The 24,565-nt window shown below is 49.1% G+C and overlaps 1 protein-coding gene and 1 long non-coding RNA gene across 36 annotated transcripts in view; one reads left to right on the plus strand and one right to left on the minus strand.

Moving 5' to 3' along the window:
* Positions 1-24,565, minus strand: part of LOC135965229 (disco-interacting protein 2 homolog C-like) — a 279,948-nt gene that overhangs the window by 62,347 nt on the left and 193,036 nt on the right. For 6 of the 35 annotated variants that reach the window (XR_012418469.1, XM_074003276.1, XM_074003284.1 and 3 more), the window contains 3 exons: positions 21,620-21,802; positions 19,234-19,273; positions 13,716-16,446 (listed from right to left, as the gene is read on the minus strand). Coding sequence is in view for 15 of the 35 variants with exons in the window: in XM_074003276.1 (XP_073859377.1) it covers positions 21,621-21,802 (182 nt within the window). In the remaining 20 variants the exon portion in view is untranslated. Of the gene's footprint in view, positions 1-9,395; positions 13,675-13,715; positions 16,447-18,226; positions 19,274-19,736; positions 21,803-22,365; positions 23,273-24,565 lie in introns of those variants that run through there. The other 29 variants (XR_012418480.1, XR_012418478.1, XR_012418467.1 and 26 more) reach the window with 14 other exon arrangements.
* Positions 1-24,565, plus strand: part of LOC135965233 (uncharacterized) — an 85,748-nt gene that overhangs the window by 53,342 nt on the left and 7,841 nt on the right. The window lies entirely within an intron of this gene.

Consider the following 24,565-nt stretch of genomic DNA (forward strand, 5'->3'; position numbering starts at 1 on the left):
CAGAGCCGGTTCCTGACCGTCGTGGGTGCGTCAGAGCTGATCTTCCAGGAGAGGTGGCCTGGGAGGGTTGACCCTTAGGAAGTGAGGGCCAGGGGAGCTGATTTTTTGGCCCTCAGCGGGGCTGTTGTTGACCTGAGATACAGTCGATAGTTTTCCTGAAGAGATCGTCTGCACAGCCACCATTTGCTGCCAGGTTGGAGACAGAAGTACTCCTCCCCATGGATTCTTTCTAGTTTGTGGATTTTTCCCAGTTTAGCTGAGCAGCCTGTCAGTGGAAATGTCGGGGATTACTAACATGTCTCCATCCTACAGAGCAGTCGACCAGCTTCCGATCCTGTAGTTGTTGGGGGCACCATTCCGGTCCTGTCAGTGCCGGCCCAGCGTGGAAGCCGCAGCCCGAGGCGCTGGGAAACCTGCGGGGCTGTCACTGCCAGGATTCTGATGGGAATCGAGCACTGGAAGAAAGATGTCCTTAGGGCAGAGCCTGGCGAGGAGGGGGTGCTGCTGTTGCAGCAGTACATGGAATTTCAAATGACAAATGAAACAAGCTTTTAATTATGACCAGAGCCCTATGCTCTGCGTTTCTTCAAATGGAAATGTTGTGCTGAAATGAATTTGCTGTTAATCGGTTGCCTCATGCAAGACGCAAGACGGAGGGCTGGGAGCAAAGTAGAACGTGGACTTATCTACAAAGCTTCCTCCTCCCAGACTATCATCAGTTGGATGGTGCTACACAGGAATATGTGAGAATTCGTGTGAGAAAGGTGATGGGTGCAGACCTGTGTGACCGGCAGGTGTGGGGGAGGTTTGAGAGAAGCTTTTGGCTGAAGTGATGTCAGATGCAGGTGCTGAAGTGTGATGTCTGTCTGGATGGAAGAGCACACACGCCTCTGGGCTGCGGGAAACAGATAAAGGAGGAGGTGGACAGACGTGAGTCGTGTCTTAGGAATGGTAGCAATTCAGGCAGACCCAGGATCAGGCTCCCACGGGGGAGGAGTGGATATCAGGACCCAGGGAGCGTGGGACGGGGGTCATGCCCAGGCCTCTGCGGGTCTTGCTCTTGTGTCAGCAGGGCCCTGTGCTTGCCCTCCTTAAAACTTTCCTGATCCATAAAACGGGCACGACAAAATCCACCTTGTGACACTGAAGCTTAAATGAGATGAGGTACATGGTGTCTTCCTTCCCTTCCTGACACATCCTAGACTCACAGCTATGGTAGCAGCGACAGGCTGGATGGAATGCTGGAGCCGCTTTGCGCCTGGTGAAGCCACATGGATTTGTGCAGTGCTGGCGACTGTCTCTGAAAGCCTTTGGTCATGGCAGTGGCAGCCTGGAGTGGCTCTTGGCATACTTGAGTCTGTGGAGTGCAAGGTTGACTGGAGCTCCGAGGCCATTGATACTATCCAGGGGTGAGCTGATGAGGCCCTAAAACATGGGGGGAAGGCCGAGAGGACTTGGCTGCCAGAAGCATTGTAGATTTCTGGCTTCGAGAACTTGCTGACTTATGGACATAGGAAGGTAAACCCAGATGGCTCCAAAATTGTAAGTCCAGAAGAAAGGTGAGAGGGTACAATTGCTGACTAGGTCATGGTTGCCCTGTCCCTTTGTTTCTGGCCATCGTTTCTCCTCCCTCCCCCTGCCTTTGTGGGCTGGAGGGCCTGAGCCTGCACAGCGGTCTATTTCATGATGACAATGGCCGATTATTACCCTGCAGTAAGAAGTCTCTCCATTTTATTTGGCAGCAGTAGTTAAATAAATTTAAGGAGTGATGGTGTAGTAGTATTTGTTTTGTTTGTGCTTTTTTTTTTTTTTTTTTAGTGTCATTTAACTGAATGTTATTTCCAATTTCACTGATCACTTTGAGAGGCCAAAACATGCTTTGATTTGCTATTTTGTGTTTGAGCTAGTTTATTGCCTCACAGGAATGCCAAGTATTCTGTTGTCACACATCATTAAGTATCTCAAATTGTGTTACTATAATACTTAGCTGAATTACCTCCCTTATTTTGGCTTTTAAAAATCTAAAATCTGTGTGAAACACAGGATGGTGCATCTCCATTGAGGGTTGTTGTGAAGTGTGACTTTTGCTGGCATGCTTGAGAATCAGTGACATTATTTTATAGAAACACTTTGTAACTGACAGCAAAGCTAGAAGCTCCTGTAAAGGGCAGAGTAGGCAACGTGTTATGCTTTGAGGGCCACAGAAGTCTCTGCATATATTTCTTTTGTGAAAACTTCAACGTGTAAAAATCCCTGGCCAAAGCTCGGTCGGGGATCATGGTTTGCAGACCCTTAACAGCAGCTTAGCTGAAAGCTGGTCTCCCATGCGGTGAGCAGGAGCCTACCTCATTGCTTCAGCCAGGAAGATGCTGCCCTGATGCTGGAATTTACTTCAAACAAACTTGAAAGCTCTGGCACCGCTGCTCATTTCCATACTGTTGCAGGCTATCTAAAATACGGAGGATGCCGTGGCGTTTTGATTTTGTTACTCCTCTTGAACGGCTCTGAGATGGCTCATCGCGAGTTAGACATTTGCAGAAATGATCAAGCAGAGCTGCAGTCATCTTGCAGATCAAGTGAAGTTTTTTCTGAAAACTCGTTACAGGCTTAAATTTCTGATCCCATTCCATCCACTGATCTTGTATGATTGGTTTCTTTTTGTACCCATTTGGGTCTATGAAGCGTCTCCCCACCGTGGTAGAAATTTAGCTCTGATTTTGTGCATGAGTCGGTATCCTCACTCCTCATCTGCGAGGAGAAAGCGCTGCAGGTCCTGTGTGGTTTCCATCCCCTCCCTGCACGCGGATGGATTGGGAGGTATTTGTGGTGTGTGAACTTGCTACCCCCAGAGCCTTCTGCTTCATTTCCTGGACCGCTTTCCTCCCTCCTCCCTCCTGACTCACTCCCCTGGACCACACTTCTCCCTCCTGGTTCACTCCCTGGGCCGAACTCCACCCTCCTCCCTCCTGGTTCACTGCCCTGGGCCCCCACGCCTCCCTCCTTGTTCACTCCCCTGAGCCCCCACGCCTCCCTCATAGTTCACTCCCCAGGGCCCCCACTCCTCCCTCCTGGTTCACTCCCCTGGGTCCCCAATCCTCCCTCTTGGGGGCTTGGTAGTTTCTGCTGTGCTTGTACCAGCACGATAAGGCTGAGTGGCAGCTCCAGGGCGGTGGCTGCTCACGCAGCTGTGGCATGAGTGCAGAGAACTGCGGGGATGCAGCTGCCCTTGCTGTGATGCTTCGAGTGTCACAGTCGGTATGGGAAACTAGGTGGGATGTGGATGTCCCTGGAAGGGACAGGAGCCTCCCCTCAGCCTCTGTCAAACACTTCTCAGCCAGGCGTGGTGGCTCACGCCTGTAATCCCAGCACTTTGGGAGGCCGGGGCGGGCAGATCACCTGAGGTCAGGAGTTGGAGACCAGCTTGGCCAATGTGGTAATTTTTGACGCATTAAGGATTAAGGAAAATGACTCACCCTAGTTTACCTTGCTTTTTAATTGATGATTGGTGTACCCCAGTAGTCTGAACTTGTTAAGCAACCATTCTTACCGAAAGACTAATCTTTAAAAGTCTCTTCCTCTTGACACGTCTTTGGCTGCTGTAATCAAATGCAATGTAATCAGCACTGGTTAATGGCTTTCCTTGTTTGGCTAACAAATGCTCCTCAAAAACTTTGATTTCTTGTTATTTTCATTTATAATTATGTTTTAAGCCTTCTAAATTTTCTAGCTTTCCAGCGAGTTGGGAATAACTGTGATGGGGGCTTAGTTTGGGATGTTGACGTACACTCTATGCCCAGCTACTATGCCATTGTGTGAACACTGATTTCTCACTTTCTCATGAACACTGATTTCACCTAGTTTGGTAAATTCTATTAATTTTAAGGAAGGGGGTGGAATGCAACTGCTGTTAGGAGGCTTTTCTAAGGATCGAGGAAATGTTGCCATGATTATTACCATTACAGAAGGAACATAAAAATACGTGCTGCCTTCAGTCATGATGAATATGTAAGTCCGCATCTGTGACTGCAGAAAACGGCAGCCCCAAATCTTAAAATCGTGTGGATGCACCAAGCCCATCTGCAGGGCACTGTGGAGCAGCCTGCATTAACCGAAGTTGGCCCACAAGCCCTGAGGGATGGTGTCTGAGTTATGATAAGGCTCTGACTTGGGATTAAACAGGCCTCCAAATAGTGTGATATTCTAAACAAAGACATGATACTGCCCAGGGAGCCCAGTGGGCACCTGTAGGCAGTGTAGGTGAGAAAAGGTTCCAAAGAAGATTCCTGCAGCTCAGCTAGGAGGATTCTGTAAGGCAGTAGACACATCAATGTTCACATAGGAGTGTTGAGCTATATTCATTCCTTTTAAGCAGCCAGGCTTGTGTGTGTTTTTAGGGGCACTCACATGGCGCCCTTTCCACCCTTACTGCTGGTTGTGCCTGTTTGATGTTGCGGACTTCTGTGTTAAGTGTGTCCACTCTCCAAATGTATCTCTGTCTCTAGAATATTTTAGAGTTAGACCATTTATTGTTTAAACACTTGTTTTTAGTGAGGAAGAAATCTTTAAAACGGGCCATACAGACCCTGCTATAAATGTTGAACAATGGAATGTGTAATGTTTAACACGTAGTGTTTAAAGTAGAAGACAGTTTAATTTAGAAATCCTGTTGGAATGCCAACTTAAATTACGACCATCTGTACACATATGGAAAAGAATGAGAGTGAAGGTACAGAATTGGAATTTTGTCTATTTTGTAGAGATTCTGTAATGTATGAGGTACAAGTCTCACTTCATGATTTAAATGCATGAAGCTGAAATTAGAAAACTTGACAAAAACATGCCTTTGAATAGTGAGCCTTTATCCTCCTTGAAATAGTGATTCATTCACTAAAACGTCCACCTGCAACTTTGTCAAATATATTTGTTGCATTAGTCCTCAAGTGAGCTCAGTTTTCCAGACAGGCAGATTATTACTGTTTAAAGTTTGTCCTGATGATGTTGGTGAACAGGGAAAATCCTTTGACGTGGATCCTCTGTGTGTTACACATCAGACGCGGCCTGCCCAACCCTCTGCCTGTAACTGGGAACCTTGACTGTCAGGATCATTGTAGAGAACCTTGAGGAAAGCAAAACAAGCCTCTGGAGTAGCAAAAGATGTAGCTGATTTCATGCAATAAAACTTACACATTTTTCTTTAAAATGCTTCCTTCGGAACGTCAGCTTGCTGACTATCTTAGAATCGCTGTAGTCCGCTGACAGCAGTCGTGGGAACAGGTGCATGGCCTGGCTGATGTAGGAGGGTCTCAGAGTGGAGCCACACTCCTGACACTGAAGGAGGGGCTGGAGCCATCACGCTCGTGACTCGTGCAGATGGCCTTGGCTGACCTCCAGAAGAGAAAACGTCAGTATCCAAGGAGGAAAAAGTCTATTAATTTCATGAGTGTTTGCCTTCGCAATGGCTAATACCCTGAGTTTGTGGCACCTGCTGTCTCTGGAATGAAGAGTCTTCCCTTCCTGGCAGACAAGCTCTAGATGGGAACAGGAGCTGTGGTTGCTGGATTGAAGAGGTTTCCTTCTTGGGGAGGTGGCCTTCGAGCCTGACATGAAGGAAGCTGTGACTGGCGGGAAAGGGCCTTGGAGACAGTGTATTTACCAGGAGGGTCGGTGACTGAGAACCATCCTGTTCCGAGTGTTGCCATTCTGGTTCTAGAGTAAACTTGGGGAGAAACAACAGCCAAAAGCCCCGAGGAATATTCTGTGATGTTGATCACGTTTGGTAGATTTGTTGCTGAGACTCTGAAATGAGAAGCCCGGGAGGTGCAGGTCTATCAGGCCGTGGGACGTGGGAGAGCTGCTGCTTCAGGGGTTGGAGTCCCCGTGCCAGAGGCTCAGTCCTGCAGAGACTTCTGCACAGTGGGCAACTGATGCCTCCGGTTGATTGTGAGTCCCCTCGATGAATACCCATGAAAGGTACCGTGTCAGCAAAGAGTCAAACTCTGTGAAGCATTTGGAGATTTATTCTGAGCCAAATGAGTTACCATGGCCCTTGATACTGCCCTCAGGAGATCCTAAGAACGTATTCCCGAGGTGGTCAGAGCCCAGCCTGGTTTTATAGCTTTTAGGGAGGCATAAGACAATCAATCAAATAAATGTAAGATGTACATGGGTTTGGTCTGGAAAGGTGGGACAACTGGAAGCAGGGGTGTCCAGGTCATAGGTAGATTTGAAAATTTCCTGATTGACAGTTGGTTAAGAGAGTTGTCAGATAAGGGGTTGTGGAGACCAAGGCTTTGTCATGTGGAGGAAATCCTCCAGGTAGCTTCGGAGAGAATAGATTGTAAATGTTTCCCATCAGACTAAGCGTCTAAGTTCTGTCTAATTCCAGAAGGGAGGTGGGGTGATGAGGCAAGTCCGACCCCCCAGCGATCATGGCCTGGACTAGTTTTTCAGATTAGCTTTGGAATGCCCTTGTCAAAATCAGGGGCTGTTCTGATGGGCAAAGTGGCTTTGAATTCTAATGTTTTTAAAACCAGAAAGTGATTGTGTTTTTTTCTGTGGATGACAGCCAGTGTGGTAATTAATATTTTATTAGCAGATTAATTTGGAAGTCAATGTGTTTTCAAGTATGTTAATTATTAAGTCATCAACAAACAGAGAAGGGCTTACTTTGAAACCAGCCTGAGACTCAAGAGGCTCATCAAAGAAAACGATGGACTTGGGAGAACTGATTCACGTGTTTACTGCGCCAAGTTTCAGGCATTATGAGAAGTCTGTGCTGATACATTGTGACTTGAGAACTTAAATCTTGATGGACTCTTAAGAGTGAGGCTTTTTTTTTTCTTTTCTTTGTAAATGGTCAGTGTTTCTGTCTCCTGTGTTTTGTCTTCCAGCCGCTGAGCACTTTAGCTTTGTGTTCACGTGGCCTTGTTCTCCGAACCACCTGCTTTGTGGCTCCTCTGTCCTGCCCACCTTGATCGCGTCTTCCCTGCCCCGTGGGTTTTATCCCGAGGACTGTTCTCCGCTGTGGGGAGGGGAGGATCAGTGGACACTGGCTTTAATGACTCATTTTCTATGTAGCTCCCAGTTTCTCAAAATCTTAATTGTCTTGGATTCCCTGTGAAACTGGGAGTCAGGCCTTGGGCGCAGTGCTGGGTGGCCTTGGGCGCAGTACTGGGGCAGGAGGGAGAGATGAGAACAGGAAGGATGGGTTTGTCAGGGGAAGGAACCCCTTGCCAAATTCCTGTGTCTGTTTTAGGTTAAAGATGAATGGCCGGGTGGTGGATGTCTCACCTGCTGTGGCTGGACCTCGCTGTGCTGAACCCTGAGCAGGGGCCCCAGCAGCTGCCTCCTGCCAGGCCGGGGCCACAGGGCTGGGCTTCTGCCTCTGGGAGGGCTCGTGCCAAGGTACAAGGGTCTGCACCGCTCGTGTGTGACCTGAGGGGCATGTGGGAAGCTTTTCTGTGCTCCTTACCTGGGAGAAGTTGAGCTCATCTGGGCTAGAGCCTCTGGGGAGGTAGGAAGGCAGAGGCCTGGAATTCCTGCTTTCCCCAGACAGCAAGAAAGCTCAGCGTTACACCTGCTCTGAGATGCCCTCAGCAGCCATATATAGTTGATTTTAACATGGCGGAAGGTGCCAATTAACCCGGCTCTGTGGAGAGCTTTGAGGAGTCCAGGCCCTGGACCCCGGGCTTTTTAATATGTTCCTTCCTGAACAAAAAAACAACAAAAGATCCCTGTGGCTGATGTCGACTGCGTGGGGTAGGACATGCCGAGCTTGGGTGGGGCTTGCCCCTGAGTTTCCTTGGTGCTCCTCCCAGCCCCCACGGACACCAGCCTCTCCAGGCCGAGGCTTGTCCTGTTTAGACCCTCGTTGGTAGGGTCTGTGGTCCTGGATCCGAGGGCCCAAGCACTTCTTTCATATTATTATAAATGATTCACCAGAGATGCACGGCTGTGCCCAAACATCTCACGAGCATGAGATACAGCCAGTGTCGCCGCCGCAAGCTCATAATTCTAGTGGAAAGAGGAAATTTTACTTTTAATGTGCTCGTGTGACTCAGATGCAAATATTCAATTCCCATTAAACTTTCAAGACCTTGAGTTCCTCTGAGATTCCTTGGAAAGCCGTTCCTTGGCGCCACGACTAACTCTCCTGTGGAAGGAGGCTGGGGTGGTCCGCGGGGTCTGGGATCCTGCTGCGTTCTCCAGGATTCCTTAGGTTTCATCATTAGTCCCAGCTCTTCAGCAGATGGAGCTGATTGACTCTGACATTTCCATTATATTGTTCTTGTGTTGCCTCAGTTAACTTAGAATAACCAGTATTTACCAGAAATAATTGATGGCGAGATGGGAATTATTGGTGATTCCCTGACATAGGCAGCCTGTATAGATAAGCGTGTTACACGGTGTCTAATTTCTGAGATGTTGGTCCACACCTTCTCAGGAACACACTTTCAGGGGAAGATTCCTGTGCAGGAGAAGCTGCTTTTCCCCGAGACGCGGTGGCGGCTCCTGCACTGGCATGGCAGGGTGGCTGTGTGACTGGGCAGGGCTGGACATGCTCCTGTGCTGGGCGCCCACCTCCGCCCTACATCTGTGTCGAGGGTGCCTGCCTTTGTTCCCCCAGGTCGAACTCATAGAATTGTATACCTTCCTGACACATTCCTGCATAGAGATGATTAGATCTGGGGGCTGAATCTCAATCTGACATGCATGTAGGTAAATTATTGACGTGAATGACTTGGGTCCTCCACCTTCAGGGTCAGGAGGCACGAGGTGGGTTTGGAGACAGCTGCCTGGCCTCAGGAAGTTTCTCTCAGAGCCTGTTTCTTTCTCTAGCAAAGTAAATGATGCCTTCCTCACGGGGCTTAACACACGCTCAGTACTCAGATGCTGTCTGATCTTTGTTATAGTTAGTATTTGGGGAACAGCGTGGCTGGTAAGAAAATGTGTTATCTTTACAATTTATACAATGTCATACAAGGCAAGCGTGAAACCGGGACACTACCTTAATCTGAAGATGCTGGTGCTTAGTCTTCTCCTCAAGCATTTTGTTGTCATTCTGGTGTGTGACAGCCAAGTCATATGACGGTACCGCGTGCGTGATGCCAGCTCAGTTACCTTGGAATGGGGAACCTGAGGCTGCCAGGGAGCATCCCTCCTGCCTCCAGTCCTCCGGGGGTTTCTCTCTCTCTCCCTCCTTTCCTCTGTCCCTCCCTATCCCCCAATCCTCCTCACCACTTCTGTTCCCCTCCCTACCCTCCTCACTTACTCTACAACAGAGGTCCAGACTTTGACAAATCCCAGCTGGGCCTATTTATCGCTTGGCTGGGAAAGCAGAGGGAAAGGGGCCCAGTTACTACAAAAATAGAGAATTGAAATAGAATGTGAGCTACTTTTGCGTGTTGTTTTTTACTTTAATCTGAATATAAAAGGCAAGTGTCAAACAAAATCGGTGCTAACTGCGCCACTCAGCTCCGAGTCTGCTTTGTCGGGGCTCCGTGGGTTCCCACTCCCTGGCCTTCTCCATGAGCGTCTGGACACGCCGTGGCTGTGAAAGGAGCATTCAGTTATGGTCCTTTGAATGTTCCAGAGTCATGTTTAATAAAAATCTTCACGTTTACCCACAGCCAAGTCTTGATTTAATAACAGGTACTGCAGGTCTCTGGGTGGGGCTGAGCCTCTGTTTTAGAAGCAGCAGCACCATCTGAGGGGCAGGTCCGTATGGGCTGGCAGGCGGCCTGGTCCTTGGAGCACAGGGTGGACCTGACTCAGTCCTGGCAGTGGGGGGCCTTGCAGTTCTAGGATGTAGTGATGCAACCTGTGGCATAAATAAAAAGCCTCATGTGCCCCCATGAGAAGCTGGGGCTTCCCCTCAGTACTGTGGTGTGCTGTGTTTGTGATCGTGCAGATGTAAAAGGGTGAGGGAGATGTCTAAAAACTAGGCTCCCAAAGACAGCCCTTCATGTCTGGTGCTTTCATGTGTATATGCACACGTGTTTGACGCGTGTACACCTTCACACGTTCACCTCTTTCATGCGTGTACACCTGTTCCTGTGTTCATACACCTGTTTCGCGCATGCGCCTGTTTCGCCTGTGTCTGTGCCTGCGCGTTCACCCTGTATTGCGTCATACGTTGTATTTTACATATTGGGTATTTTCAGTTTGTATCGTGAGCTTGTAACGACGTCGTGAAGAAAAGAGGGGGCCCTGGCAGCCTTTGGCTCTGAGAAACGTGATGTCACGGGAACAGATGAGACAGCCCGGGTGAGGCCGGCAGAGGCCATCGTGGCCTTGGGAGTCCGTGCACATCCACTGTCTGTCGCTGTGTGACAAGTGACCCCAAAACCTAGGGGCTTAAGGCAACATACACGTACGACTGTACAGCTTTTTCAGGTTGGAAATTCAGGGCAGCCCTGCTGAGCGGCTCTGGCCCAGTCCCCGGGTCACTGTGAAGATGCTGTCCAGGGCTGCAGCCATCTGTAGGCTCAGCTGGGCTGGAAGTTCTGCTCCAGGATGCTGTGCTGACGTGTCTGCGGGCAGAGGCCTGGTTGTCCATACCTGGCCACTCCCCGGGGCTGCCAAGTGCATTCCTGCCCAGGGCCGCTCCTTTCCCCAGAGACGTAGCAGTGCTGGTCTTTATGCCCAGCATCAAGGTGGCCGGGTCAGGAGCAAAGACTTGTTTCCCCTACTCGGCGGCTACTCCTGCAGGGCTGGGAGACAGTGGAGCTCGCGCAGGAAGGTGTTCGCTGAAGACCGTGCTCTGTGACTTGACGGGTGTTCCTCCCAGGAGAGTGAAATGGAGACTGGACGCCGGAAGCAGCATCCTGCGTGACCCCATGTGTAGTAGGGTCACAGCAGAGCTAAGTCCTTCCTTTACAGATACTTTTCAGAGTCTACCCGCCTTTAGATTCTCCGATTAACGTGTCTGAGGAGGGTCCCAGGAGTCTGCCACCTGCCAGGCCAAGGAGGTTCCCTGCATGTGGCTGTCCCCTGACACCTTGAGAAACGTGACTCGAGAGAATCACCGAAGTTTCCTAAATGAGTCACCTGCTTTCTCTTCTCTTTGCTTTCATGCCCCCCCAGGGTAGGTCAGTCCTGTCAGCCGCAGCGATACCTGCATGCTGGGGTTCCAAGGAGATTGGGGGTGTGTCGGGTCCCCCAGGGAGATTCGGTGACTGAGGATGCTGTCATAGCAGCCAACACGTCCTTATTGTTTTCACTTTTAATGAAGTTCAGTTACTAGGTTTTCTGAGGCACAATGATGTCCTTGTGAAAAATTGGTGATCCAGGGAAGCAAGCAAGTGTGGGAAAATGATCCTGCCCTTAAATCTAAAAAACGATGAAACAGCAAAGAGCCCTGAAGAGCCCATGAACCTCCTCATGGGGCGGTGAGGAGACACCTCAGTAATGGCTTAAAAAAAAAGTGATAATACTGAAGAAAAGGTAAACTAAATTTTGGGTCTCCTATGGGTAAAGAGATTGTGGTTTACATTTTGGAGGTATGCGTTTATATACTTATTTATTTTTCTTTGTTGGATTTAGAATTAGTTGAAATAATTGTGTTTTTTTAATTAAAAAAATTGGGGTATACGAAGTCTAATCCCTTTGTGACATTTCTGTACTGTGAGACTCCACATACAAAAGTGAAGCCCAGACTGTCTGTCTCTAATGAACCAGAGAGAGGTGGTCATCTCCTGCAGGCCGGTCTGGTCTCCAGGCATCTGGCCATCCTCCCAGTCTTGGGCACACCTGCATCACTGGTGCTTCCTGCCAGACTGTGACTCTGCCCAGGTTTCAGGAGCACCCGGAACTGTTTTCCTAGGGGCTCCTGCTTTGTCCTGGCTCCTGGAAGCACAGGCTTTTGACGAAGGACTCTCCCCACTGCCAGGTAAATTGGTGATTGTCCCACAGTCTGTGTTTTTTGCATGGGGCACAGAGAGTCTGGGCGTGGTGTCCTGGCCCTGGAGCCAGCTCTAGGACTGCCCGGCGGCCTTGCCTCCGCCCCTCATCTGGGAACAGGGCGGTGGGGAGGAGAAGGGAAGCAGGGTCTTGCCCCTTCTGCGTCTCGAGAACACGGGAACACATCGTCCCATTGCCTCGCACCATTCACAGCCCAAGCTTGTGTGAAGTATTATTTTATAACCTCCCCTGACAAAGATGTATTTTATATAAGCAGCACATAAAGTGCTAATTTAATACCCTATCGAGGAGGATTAAACAATAAGGAGCAGATATCACTGTAGAAAAGTTACTTTATCCGGGAAACATTTATCTACTGCAGGTGGATGTGAATCATGGCTTCCTCCTCAGTGGCTCCTGATGAGCCTGTGAAATTCTGTCCTGTTCACCACTGTTAGTTAAAAGCTACACCTTTCCTTCTATGACGTTAGTTACAAGCTCTACCTTTCCTTCTATGATGTTTATTTCTTGCCTGTTCAGCACTGTTACAGTTGCAAGCTATACCGTTTCTTCTGCGATGTGTATTTCTTGCCTGTTCAGCACTGTTAGTTACAAGCTATACCTTTTCTTCTGTGATGTATATTTCTTGAAGGCATGGACTAAATCCTAATTCCACAGTATTCGATGCACATACTCAAGAGATACTTGTTTGAATGAATGGATTAATAGAAAATAGAAGTGGTGACTTCACTTTATTTCATTATGTCAAACTTTGTCTACACGGAAAATTTTATGGTCCTTTGGAAAAACAGGGCCTCTGTGCAGGGTTGTTAGAGATTGTGAGAATGCCGCAAATGGCTCTGTGGCTCTAGGCTCACAAAGGGCTTGAGGGACTTGGTGGCGCACCTGTGTTGAAAACGGAGTTCTGCAAATCCATTGGAGTGACCTGCCAGCACCAGCACACACAGCCCTCCTTCCCAGTTGATTTCTGCACGGAGGCTTCTTCTGAATGCCCCAGGTGAACGTGGGTTCAGCCAGCACTGCTGGGCTTCCACAGCAAGCCAGGGTGCTGCAGGGACGAGAGAGAAGAGGGGCAGGACCAGGATCTTCCTGGGCCCCAGTGCCCGTGTGGGGACGCTGCCTGGCCTGGCTTTTCTGGGGGAGGTCAGGGAAATGATGGCATGGAGGGACTGTTGGTATGAGTCGCTTGCTCAAACAAAGATCCCAGGTCTGTGTGGGAGGCAAATAGAAATTTATGTGGGTATCATCAGTAACATAGCAAACATGGGCTTCTTCACTAGGGTGGCTGACCCTCTTGCTCATCTGCTGAGCAAAGGCCCGGCCCGGCCCGGCCTGGCCTTCTACGCCTCCACAGTGAGCTTTTCTCAAGCTCTGTCCACTCCATGGAGATGGCTGGAGCCAGGGCAGATATGGGGTGTTTTCCACTTTTTATTTATTTTTTCTTTTTTGAGATGGAGTCTTGCTCTGTCGCCCAGGCTGGAGTGCAGTGGTGTGATCTCGGCTCAGTGCAAGCTCCACCTCCCAGGTTCACGCCATTCTCCTGCCTCAGTCTCTCGAGTAGCTGGGGCCACAGGTGTCCGCCAACACACCAGGCTAATTTTTTGCGTTTTTAGTAGAGTCAGGGCTTCACCGTGTTAGCCAGGATGGTCTCAATCTCCTGACCTCGTGATCCACTAGCCTCGGCCTCCCAAAGTGCTGGGATTACAGGCGTGAGCCACTGCACCCGGCCAGGTATTTGTCAGTTTTTGAAAGCTACATTTAAAGAATGAAATAGACCGAACAGAATTACTTCCTTTTGAATATTTAATACTCAGTCTACCAGAACACTTAAATATAGTTAATGTATTCAAATAATAAGAAAGAACTTTCCCTCTGTTCCAAAGAAAAAGTATAAACAACCTTTTACTTGTCAGGGATTTCACTATGTTTCTAAAAAGCCAGCAAGCACTTTTCCTGAAATAGACCCATCTCTTCCTCTGCATAGACCCTATGAACATTTTAGCTACATTTCTGCTGTATCTTAATGTGATAGATTGTAGAAAATTCCTTGCTACTGGAACTTCACGATGCTTTCCTTTGAAACATCAAATAGAAAGTATGGATAGTAAATCTCAGACTAGTTGCAATTATCAGTCTTGGTAGAGCTGCCACCCACAGCCTCTGTCAATTACAACAGAGTGTGTCTCCCCAGGAACCCGGATTAGATTGCGGACCAAGCCAGGCTCACCCAGGATTCAGTGCAACGTCTTTCAAAGCTGTAGTCACTGCCCCTGGAGGAGACTTGAGAAGTCCTCCCTTTGATGCCTGTGCATGGCTGTTCTCAGATCACAGCAGCTGCAGCAGCATCTCAGAGGATGCCAGCAGGGGTGTCCTGGGTATTGACACCACGATAGGGGCCTGCAGTGTCTGAATGAAATGGGCCATGAAAGTGAGCACCCTAGAGGAGTCCACAGCCACGTTTCAAAGGTGCAGTGGCCCGAGGTGAACCCCAGAGCACTGAGGAGCCTGGAGTTGACCTGTCACGACTTCATTGAGAGAGCTGACTGAATTCCGTACCTGTGCGGGCAAAATATGGCTGTTTGCGCTTGGCCCCTTCTCAGTCCAGGGCTAGGGAGGTTGTCTGCACAGCTAGTGGGAGCTTAACTTTGTGCACACTCGGGGTTGGGTCCCACTCCTTTCTGTGAGCCCAGGGAAGATAGACATGCCGAGCTCTCCTGGAAGAGGGCCCTGACGAGTGGAAGCTGAGCTTCAAGATGGTCGGCCTTGTGGTGTGCGTGGCGGGTTCGGAGTCGGTGTGTGCTGAGTGGGGGCCCGGCTGCTGCTGTCGCTATTGGGCTCAGCAGACGCTGCGGGGGACGTGGCTCCTGTTGTACTTGGTGGTTTTCTCCTCACAGGAGTGGGTTTCCCTGCTGTGAAGGTGTCGGGGCTGTGACAGGCAGCCTGGCAGGAGGAAGACGCTCGTGGGGTTGTGCCCCGAAGCCCCCTTCCTCTTGAGGAGCATGAAGGGGGTTTGGGACCCTGCTTCCGGCTGCGCTCCCTTGCTAGGTTCTTGGCCTCGGGGGCCAGGAGAAGCTGAGTACAGGCCTGAAACCTGGACCCCTTCCACAGCCTCCGTGGCGTTTGTGGTGTGATGCGGGACGAGGCCCTTGGAACTCCAAGCCCTACCCTGGCATGCCCGCCCACTGGGGCGTCTTGGGCACCTGCTGTGTGCTAGGCTCCGTGGTGGGGTGGGCGGTAGCAAGGGCTGTGGGGTAGAGTGGCCACGGTACGCGGATGATGAGAAGCGTCAGGGAGGCAGTGAGAGCGCAGCTGAGACCTGCAAGGAGGGGACTGGCTGTGGGTGTTGGGGCTCAGGGAGCTGCCTCTACCCAGAGCCACAGTGGCCAGTGAGGGCAGAGCAGGGGACCGAGGCCCAGGGAAGCCGTGTGTATGGTTCGCATCAGGTGTGCGGGTCTGCCGGGCTGTGCGGCCCTTCTCAGTCCTGGCTGGGCCTGGGGTCCCAGAGGGAACGGAGGGTCTTTGCATCTCCCTCCTCTTGCTTCCCTGCTGCTTCCTGGTGAAGGGATGCTTCTTTATTGCAACTCTGGCAGTTATTGTGCATATTAAGAGGAGTTTCACAAAATCGTAGGGGGGGAGGCAGACTAGGGATTCATTTTTTTTTTCTCCCCCTGATTTTACACGGAGCCTTCTACTACCCCTTAGTGTGGAGGCAGAGTGCAGATGCTCTACAGTTATCTATCCAGGAAGAGAAGAGCTGATGGGAAGTCACAGATCTGATCACTGCAATAGCACTGACATTTTTAAGTGGGAGAATGCTGATGTCCATAATAATCAGAGTAAAACTTCAGTAGCTTCAACATAAAGATTCTGAGATGATCTTAGAGCCATTTCGTCCCTAGATCCTTCTGCAGTGTGGAGTGTGACATCTCTACCAGCCTCTGGTCAGTGGCCGCCTGTGGGTAACTGAATGCTTGAAGTGTAAATGAGAACTTCTAATTTTATTTAATTTTAGTCAAATTTAAATAGCTATATGGCCCGGACACCGTGGCTCATGCGTGTATTCCCAGCAGTTTGGGAGGTCGAGGCGGGTGGATCATGTGAGGTCAGGTGTTCAAGACCAGCCTGGCCAACAAGGTGAAATCCCATCTGTACTTAAAAATAGAAATAAAATAGTCAGGCGCGGTGACAGGCGCCTGTAATTCCAGCTACTCGGGAGGCCGAGGCAGAAGAATCACTTGAACTCAAGAGGCAGAGGTTGCAGCAAGCCGAGATCGAGCCACTGCACTCCAGCCTGGGTGACAGAGGGATACTCTGTCTTAAGAAAAAAAAAAAGATTTTAAAAAACCCTACATGCCCCTAGTTTCCTCTGTAGGAGACGGCATGGTTCCAGAAGGTAGACTTTGTGTTGAGGACTCTGCAGCGTCAGGCTGGAGACAGTCTCCCTTCCTAGCAGCGTGGGCCCCTGGGCTGTTCTTCTACCAGAAGGGATGGTGGCGTCTCTGGGAGGTATCTGTAGACTCAGATCTGTGTGGATTAGTGACTTGTGTTACTCACAGATACTTAATTTTATGGGTAAATGAATACCTGGACTGGCTGCAACTTCAGGGCGAGATTCGGGAGTAGGGAGTGAAAAGTGACGACGGAACCCTGGGCTTGTCCTGCTGCCCCCAGGACCCGGTCGGGGTGCCTTCTCGTCTGAAGTCCCAGCACGTGGTCAGGGTACCCCTTGCCTCTGAAGCCCCCAGGAAGTGATCGGGGCACCAATCCCCTCTGAAGCCCCAGCACCTGGTCGGGGCACCCCTCCCTTCTGAATCCCCCAGCCACCTGGTCGGGGAGCCCCTCCCTTCTGAATCCCCCAGTACCTGGTTGGGGCGCCCCTCCCTTAAGCCCCCAGACCCTCCTGGCCTGCGGTGCTGCTTCTCCAAATGCTGTCCTTGGCTGTTTTCCAGGAGTCACCTGCACCAGAGCAGGCTGCGTGTGTCATTTCTTGTCGGATCTGGGGTGTCAGTGAAGCTCATTTATCTTGTCTTCCTCCTCATGTGCCGTATCTCACCTGTTGTCTGTCTGAGTTTGTGTGAGTGCGTGTTGTGCGTTCTCAGGCTGTACTCGGTGCTTAGGTGACAAGAACGTCTTAGAGCAACGGACTGTCTGCTCCAAAGGACGCTGGGCATGAATCGAGACACAGTTTACTTGTGGGGTTTAAATTTCCTGGGTGTTGGAGGCAATTAAGGGGAAACAAGGTCTAAAAAACCCCTGCAGATGAGGAAGGCAATAATGAAAAAAATTACTCTATACACACTTAGCAGTTGATTTAATTTGTAGGTGAATTTTGCATTTCGGGAACTACTAAAGGTACTGTTTGTAGGGATTCCTTGATGAGCTTCTTGTTTTCTGTCTAGAAAGTAAAGTGGATCGGTTTTGCCTTTAATTCTGACTGACTAGGATCTACTTCCTTTTCCCCCCATTCACGTTAGGGTGGGGATTGGACTGGAAGAGCTGTAGGATCTCTTTATTTCTGATCTTAAATGAATTTTTTCTTCAATGCCCTGTTCTTTGGTTTGGGAAATGTGCTCAATTTGTACCGTGCTTTAAATGTACACAATGGTCGAAATTGCTACTTTTCTTTAAAGTTAGATATAACATCTTAAGTAAAATGTCATCTATAAATCAGGCACAGTCTGGGGCCTGGAGACCCCTCTTGTCACTTCCTTCCAGCTGTGTCTTCTTCCCTGGCCACATTGCCCTGGCCACATCTCCTCCCCACACCACGCCGTGTCATCCGCCCACCACCTCACCTCTGGTCACAACACCTCCCTCCCGGCCACATCACCTGTGGCCTCACTGCCTGCCTCCCTCCTTCCTGGTGGCCTCCATGGCTCCCACTGTCTGCCCTCCCGAGGGTCTGTTCAAGGCTCCTTCCCCGTTTTCCACTCCTGAGTGGGTCTCGGGGCCTAGATGTTTCACAGGATGCAAGTTTCTTCCCTTCCAGCCGTGGGTCTCTGAGCGACAACTCCAGAGAGGGCACTAAGCTCTCCTTACCTACCTGGGGGGCCCTGAGCCCTGACCACCGACCACCAGGGCTTTTCTGCAGTGTGTGGGGCAGACTCATGCATGAATTGGACTAAAAAGATGCTTCCAGGAATCCTTGTTTTAAGTGCACTGGAGCAGAGATGGGGAGAGGGGACCACCTGGTTTGCTCAGAATTTGGTCCTGATCACAGCCAATGAGGCAACATAAGCACCTCCTAAATGAAGCGTTCCACAGACTGATTTTACACATGACAGAAAGGCTTCACACAATGAGTGAGTTTGAGCTGCATTTGAAGGAAGAACAGGTCCCTGTAGGTGGAAATGAAAGGTAAGCGTGACCCAAGCCATCAGCAGCAGCGGGGGTGGGGTGGTGCGGTGCAGACTCCCCATGGATGGTGGGCATGGCTGAAATGCAGGAGAGGGCAGGGGTGCGAAGGAACAGCAGGGCGGCAGTAAAATTCCCCTGCAGAGAGGGGACGTGACTGAGATATTATCACATGTATACAACTGAGAGATGATTTGAGGAGGATTTCTGGGAGCCTATGGGAAGAGCACGTGGTCGTCATCAGTTCTCGGGATCTCTTTTTATGAAGTGAAAATAGTCTTGCCTCTGCCTATCTTGTGAGCTGTTGTGACGATCAAATCAGATAATCTTCAGCGAGCCTTGTAAATGCTAAAGCTGATGATAGACTGTTCCAGCCCCCTTGTCTCTACCCTCCTTTCCTCCTGGGTAACGTGAACCCTGCTGGGTACCTCACTATCTGCCTGGTTTCCTCCTCCATAACGTGAGCCTTGAGTACTTGCTGGGTACCTCGCTGTGCACCTTCCTTAGTAACGTGAGCCCTGAGTATTTGCTGGGTACCTCGCTACCTGCCGTACAGCTGGCTGTAGAATTGTCAAACGCACTTGACTGGCACATAAGCAGAAGTGCTCGCTGGGCCTTGGGAGGGCTTTGTGACATGTGGGTGCCTTCTGTTCCCTGTTAGGCTGGAGCTGCAGGAGCCCCCCTAGACCAGATAGAGGACCAAGGCTGTGGCCTCGGGGTGGGGGCTGGGGGAGCTCCCTGGGTTTATTGTGTGGGTGAGAGCAAACTTCAGTCCCGCTGTGGCATTGGGATTCAGGGTTCCTTCTGGAATGTTCTGAGTGAGAAACAGGAAGTGCGCACAGGTGCGTCTTCTGCGGATTTTATGGTTATCTTGGGAGAGCACTGGTGCCTCTGAACTATGAACCTGCAGAACCACTTCTTCCACTAACGGCCGCCTTTATATAAAGAATGACTTACAAAAGATGCCACTTCAGATGGAGGTATTTGCAGGTGTGGCCTGAAAAATGAACAAAATGACTTTCATCTCAAGGAAAGTACCGTACATTTTTCCCAATGATAGACATTTGAGCTTTCCAGCGAATATTAAAACATAAAAATCTTGTGTCCACCACTTTCTCATGTGATCAATGGTGATACTGATGTGGGGTTTTTTTTTTTTTTTTTTTTTTTTGGACATATAATGAAATGTGGAAGCCGCTCATAACTCTGAACCAGTATTTTCTAACCAATGTGTGATTACAAAATCGTGTGCTGGTAAAAGCCATTCAAGTGCAAGACGGACCAGTCGACTTAGAAGGAATTGGGGCAGAAAGGCCCGTCGACCAGAGCACAGACTCTGTGTTGCAGACGGCCTGTACGGAAGTGCCACTTGTTACATTTGGCAGCAGAGAATACCTAAAATGATCTGAAAACACAATGAAAATACTGCTTCCTAATTGTATATCAGTATGGGGTCGGACTTTCTTCATAAACTTCAGCCATGGCTCTGCAGCCCACTGAACGCAGATGCAGGCATGAGAATCCTGCTGTCTGAGGTGCAGAGATGTTAGGTGTTTTCACAGCAGCACAAACTGTTGCCACGCTGCTGCTTATTTTGGAAAATGGTTTCTTCTTTAAGACTGTGTTAAGATGTAATGACTTTATCCTTGTAAAAGAAACTAAATTATGTTCTTTTTTTTTTTTTTTTTTTGAGACGGAGTCTTGCTCTGCCACGCAGGCCGGAGTGCGGTGGTGTGACCTCAGCTCACTTCAACCTCTGCCTCCTGAGTTCAAGCGATTCTCCTGCCTCAGCCTCCCTAGTAGCCGGTACTACAGGTGTTCAGCACCATGCCAGGCTAATTTTTGTATTTTAGTAGAGACGGTGTTTCACCATGTTGGCCAGGCTGGTCTCGAACTCCTGACCTCAAGTGATCCACCTGTCTCTGCCTCCCAAAGTGCTGGGATTACAGGCATGAGCAGCCACCACTCCCGGCCTGATGAGAAAGCTTTTTTGTGCTCTTTAATAAAGTGCAAAGGGTTCCTGAGACCCAAAAGTTTGAAAACCACTGGCTTAAACCGACAAAATTGTCCATGATTCTTCAGTGTATCTTCTAATCTGTTGATGGAGAGAGGACAGCAAGGGTTGCTTTACTTTTTTCCTTTCACAACTCAATGGTGCTGGGACAACTGGGGTATCCACATAGAAAAGGATGGACTGGACCCTTCCTCACCCTACACGCAAAGCTCAACATGGTTCCAATGTAAGGAGCTGACTGAGACCCATTCTGTCAGTCTGCTGGGTACCATAACGGACACCACAGACCGTGCGACTTAGACAATAGCATCTTATTTCCTTTTTACTGGAGACTGGAAGCCTGGGATCAAGGTGAGGGGGGCAGGGTTGGATTCTCTGGGGCCTCACCCCATGCTGTGTAGACAGCTTCTTCTCTGTGTCCTCACAGGTTTCTCTCACGTGTATGCAGCACTGAGGACTGTGTCTAAATTCTCTTAAAAGAACACCAGTCATACTGGATCAGGCCCTACTTTTAAGATCTTATGGGACCTAAATTGCCAAGTTAAAGGCCCTGTATGTAAATACAGTGACATTTTGGGTTTCTGGGGTTGTGACTTTAACATGGAATCTTGGGGGAGGGGGACAGTTCAGCTCATAACACCTTTAGGGGAGAATCCTGGAGAAACTGTTAGGTTGGATTAGGCAATGTTTCCTTGGCTGAGACGTCTAAAGCTATAACAAGCAACTGAAGGGAAAAAGACGGTATCAAAATTAAAAATGTTCAATTCAGAGGATACTATTAAAGTAAAATGACAACCCACAGAACAGGATACATGATCACGATAAGGACCTGATATCAAGAATATATTCAAAAACTCTTAATAAAAATCCAATTTAAAAATGGACAAAGGATTTGAATAGACACTCTCCAAAGAAAGACATATCAATGCCTTAAAAAGCACATGAGATGTTTAGCAGAATTCGTCATCTTAGAAATGGAAATCAAAACCACCGTGAAATAACACTTCACAACCACCGTGATGGGTGGGTAAAACCCCAGTATTGGACAGTGACATGTTGGTGAATTGGGGAAAACTGAAATCTTGATATATTGCTAGTGGGAGGGGAAGTAAAATGGTGCAGTTGATTTGGAAAAGTCCGACAGTTCCTCAGAAAAGCATGAAATCACCGTACGACCCAGCAATTTCACTCCTAGCCATATGCTCAAGAAAACTGAAAACATTTTTTCCAAAAAGTATGTCATGCCTGAATCTTCACAGCAGCATTATTCATAGTAGTAGAAACAGTCCAGGTGTCTGTCAACCGGTCACTCACTGAGATTCCACTCACCTTAGACGTGAAAGATGTCAGCACCGAAGGTCACACCAAAGGTCATGCACTGTACGATTCTCCTCACAACAGGTGTCCAGAATGGGCAAATCCAGAGAAAAGGAAGTTGGCTGGTGATTGCCAGGGGCTGGTAGAAGGAAGGAGCCAGGTGCTGACTCTTAATGGGTTCAAGGTTTCTTTGGCCTGTGGTGAAAAAGTCCCGGAATTACATACTAGTGGTTGATGTGCAGCTTTTAGAATATGCTAAAAAGACTGAATTGTATTCTTTAATATTGGGGCTTTTTGTGCTTTGTAAATTGCTTTTCAATTTAAAAAGGAATTCAAGAAGTTATTTGGTGTTGATATGATAGTATCCAAAACAAGTTACTATGTAACTCACGTCCCCAGAGTTAAACTTCATTTTCTGAGGATCTTGAAGTGTTTGAGGCTAGGAGACACAACGATCCTATACTGTATGTTACACCCCATCTTACTGATTTCTATCTCACATAACCATATTCAGGAAAAACCGACATGTAAATGTGAGCTGAATGCTATGCAGAGGCACATTCCTCTTACCCGGATGATCTTTAGCGGTACAGTAAGAGATGAGATCATAGCAACGTTAGTTTAGTTAGTTTAATTTCCATGGCAACAGGAATTTGGCACATGGGATGAGTTAGATCTCCCTGCACAGCTCCTAACGGGGTTGCCCATTTCTGTGTGGTGTCTGTGTATATTCTCGCTGTGGAAATAAGTGCTAGCACCTGCACAAACACTTGTCCGGAAGCGCACACGAAGCTGGTGAAGGCAGAGGACAGGCGAGAGGGAAGCATGGCTCAGCCCTGGCAAAGAAGATCGTTATTCCAAACGCAAAATATTCAGGAACACAATCCTTGGGAAGACTGGTGATGTCTTTAGACCTCACCACTATCGGGTTGTATCTGTGCAGCCAGTTACCAGAGCCGCAGAACGGCGTGTGTTGGTATTGGTGTCATCACTCAACGATTCTGACTTTTCCTGGTGCTGAGGATGACTGCATATGGCAGAAGCAAAGTGCTAATCTAGCACAGGTCATCATATCCAAGTTCTTTTCTATGAAGGCGGGCAGGGTTAGGAACCACCCCACCCCACTCCCCAATCCTATAAGAACTGGGATCTGATGATCTGTGCTGTCGAGAGAGGCAGGGTTAGAACACCTCATTCCTCAATCCCATTGTTGAAAATAATAGTTGGATTGGGAGGGTTTTTACTCCTAAGGTTGAAGCCGTGCATTTCTGGAGCCTGGGCTGTCAGTCATGGTGGCTGGGGAATGCTGGGGCTGCGGTTGTCTGGCTGCCGGTAGCCCTGCTGGTGGGTCCTCCCTCTTTGACACCGTTCATTTCTGAAGCTTGCTTTCCCCGGTGTTGGAAGTAGCAGCACTGGAAGAATGGCCGCCTTCCTACAGTGAAGCTCTGGCAGGAGAGGAGAAGATACGGAGCGTCTGTTCAAGGACGTGACGTTCTGGGCACTGCACCATGCGTTCTGCTTCTCAGCTGTGCCTCCTGGTTGATGTTACCATCACCTGGCATTTCCCAGGAGGTAACTCGCGAATGCCACACTGATGGAACAGTGCGGCTCGAGTCCAGGGCCGCTGGAGCACATCAGCAAGGTCAGGCTGGACGCATGTGCTTGCTGACAGGAAAATGACAGGAAATGACATGTCAGTTCAGGAAAATGACAGGAAATGTCATGTCAGTTCAGGAAAATGACAGGAAATGTGTTTGCTGACAGAAAAATGACAGGAAGACGACAGGAAAGAGGCCCATGAGGAGAGGAACCAGTAGATTCAAGGCAGTTAACCGAAGGAGCGAGCCATCACAGGCTGGGAGGACACCCCAGCCACAGTGGATGTCAGCGGTGGTGGCTGGACTCGGGGTCCGTGAATGTTGCATGATCGAACGTGTTTGGTACATTCTCAGCTCCTGCCCAGGTGCCTCCCAAGCATCAGGTGTTGTGGCTCCCCACACCCTTCCCATCTGTGTGTAGCATGACCACCACCTTCCTACCGTGTGTTTGTCCTATCACGGCTGCTGTGCCTAACGGACGCTTTGCTTTCCAGCTACTTTCCTATAACCAAAGCCCTTGAACGACTTTGCGTTTCAGAGACGACAGGGTATTAGTTTTTCATGATTGCTCTGAGGATTGCCGAAAGCAAATGTAACTTACAGGATGGAAGATATTGGAGACAGTAATTATAGATGACTTTTCTCAGTTTTTTGATTGTGGTAAAGTTACACAGCACTCTATTTTTAAGTGTATGGTTTTGTGGCATTAAGTGTGTTCACACTGTCGTGCTGCGATCACCGCCATCCATCTCCAGTACTTTCTGGTCTCCCCACGCTTGAAACTCGGTCTACCAAACACTAGCTCTCCTCCCGCCCCAGCTCTGGTAAGCACTACAGGTTGCTTACAAAATAAGCTTTTTCAGTAAGAGAAGGGGCAAGGAAAAGAGCTCTAAAGACTGTCTTGAGATTTGAGGAAGTGTTTTAGGTTTTGTTGTGTGGTTCCCGGTGTAAAGGAACTATTGAAGACGTGGGAAGGCGAAGGTCTGTGATCTCAGGAAGTGCTGGGCTGGGCAGCTTTCCCACTGTGACGGGGGCACTTGCCCTCAAACCTGCCTGAGATAATCGCGTGAGGATGGTGCTGCATTGTGACAGCTCTGAACTTGGTCCCCTTGAACGTTGCCAGGTACATAAGCTTTGGCGGTTACCGTCTAGTGTCTGTGGGAGACCTAGAATTTGAACATTGTTGACTTTAGGACACACTCATTTTATAACACTCTACCTGTTCTCATCAATAGGAAATATGCTGTGTCCTTTTTTTTTTTTTTTTTTTTGAGAGGGAGTCTCGCTCTGTCGCCCAGGCTGGGGTGCAGTGGCCGGATCTCAGCTCACTGCAAGCTCCGCCTCCTGGATTTACGCCATT

Source organism: Macaca fascicularis, chromosome 10 (assembly GCF_037993035.2).
Source record: "Macaca fascicularis isolate 582-1 chromosome 10, T2T-MFA8v1.1".
NCBI lineage: Eukaryota > Metazoa > Chordata > Mammalia > Primates > Cercopithecidae > Macaca > Macaca fascicularis.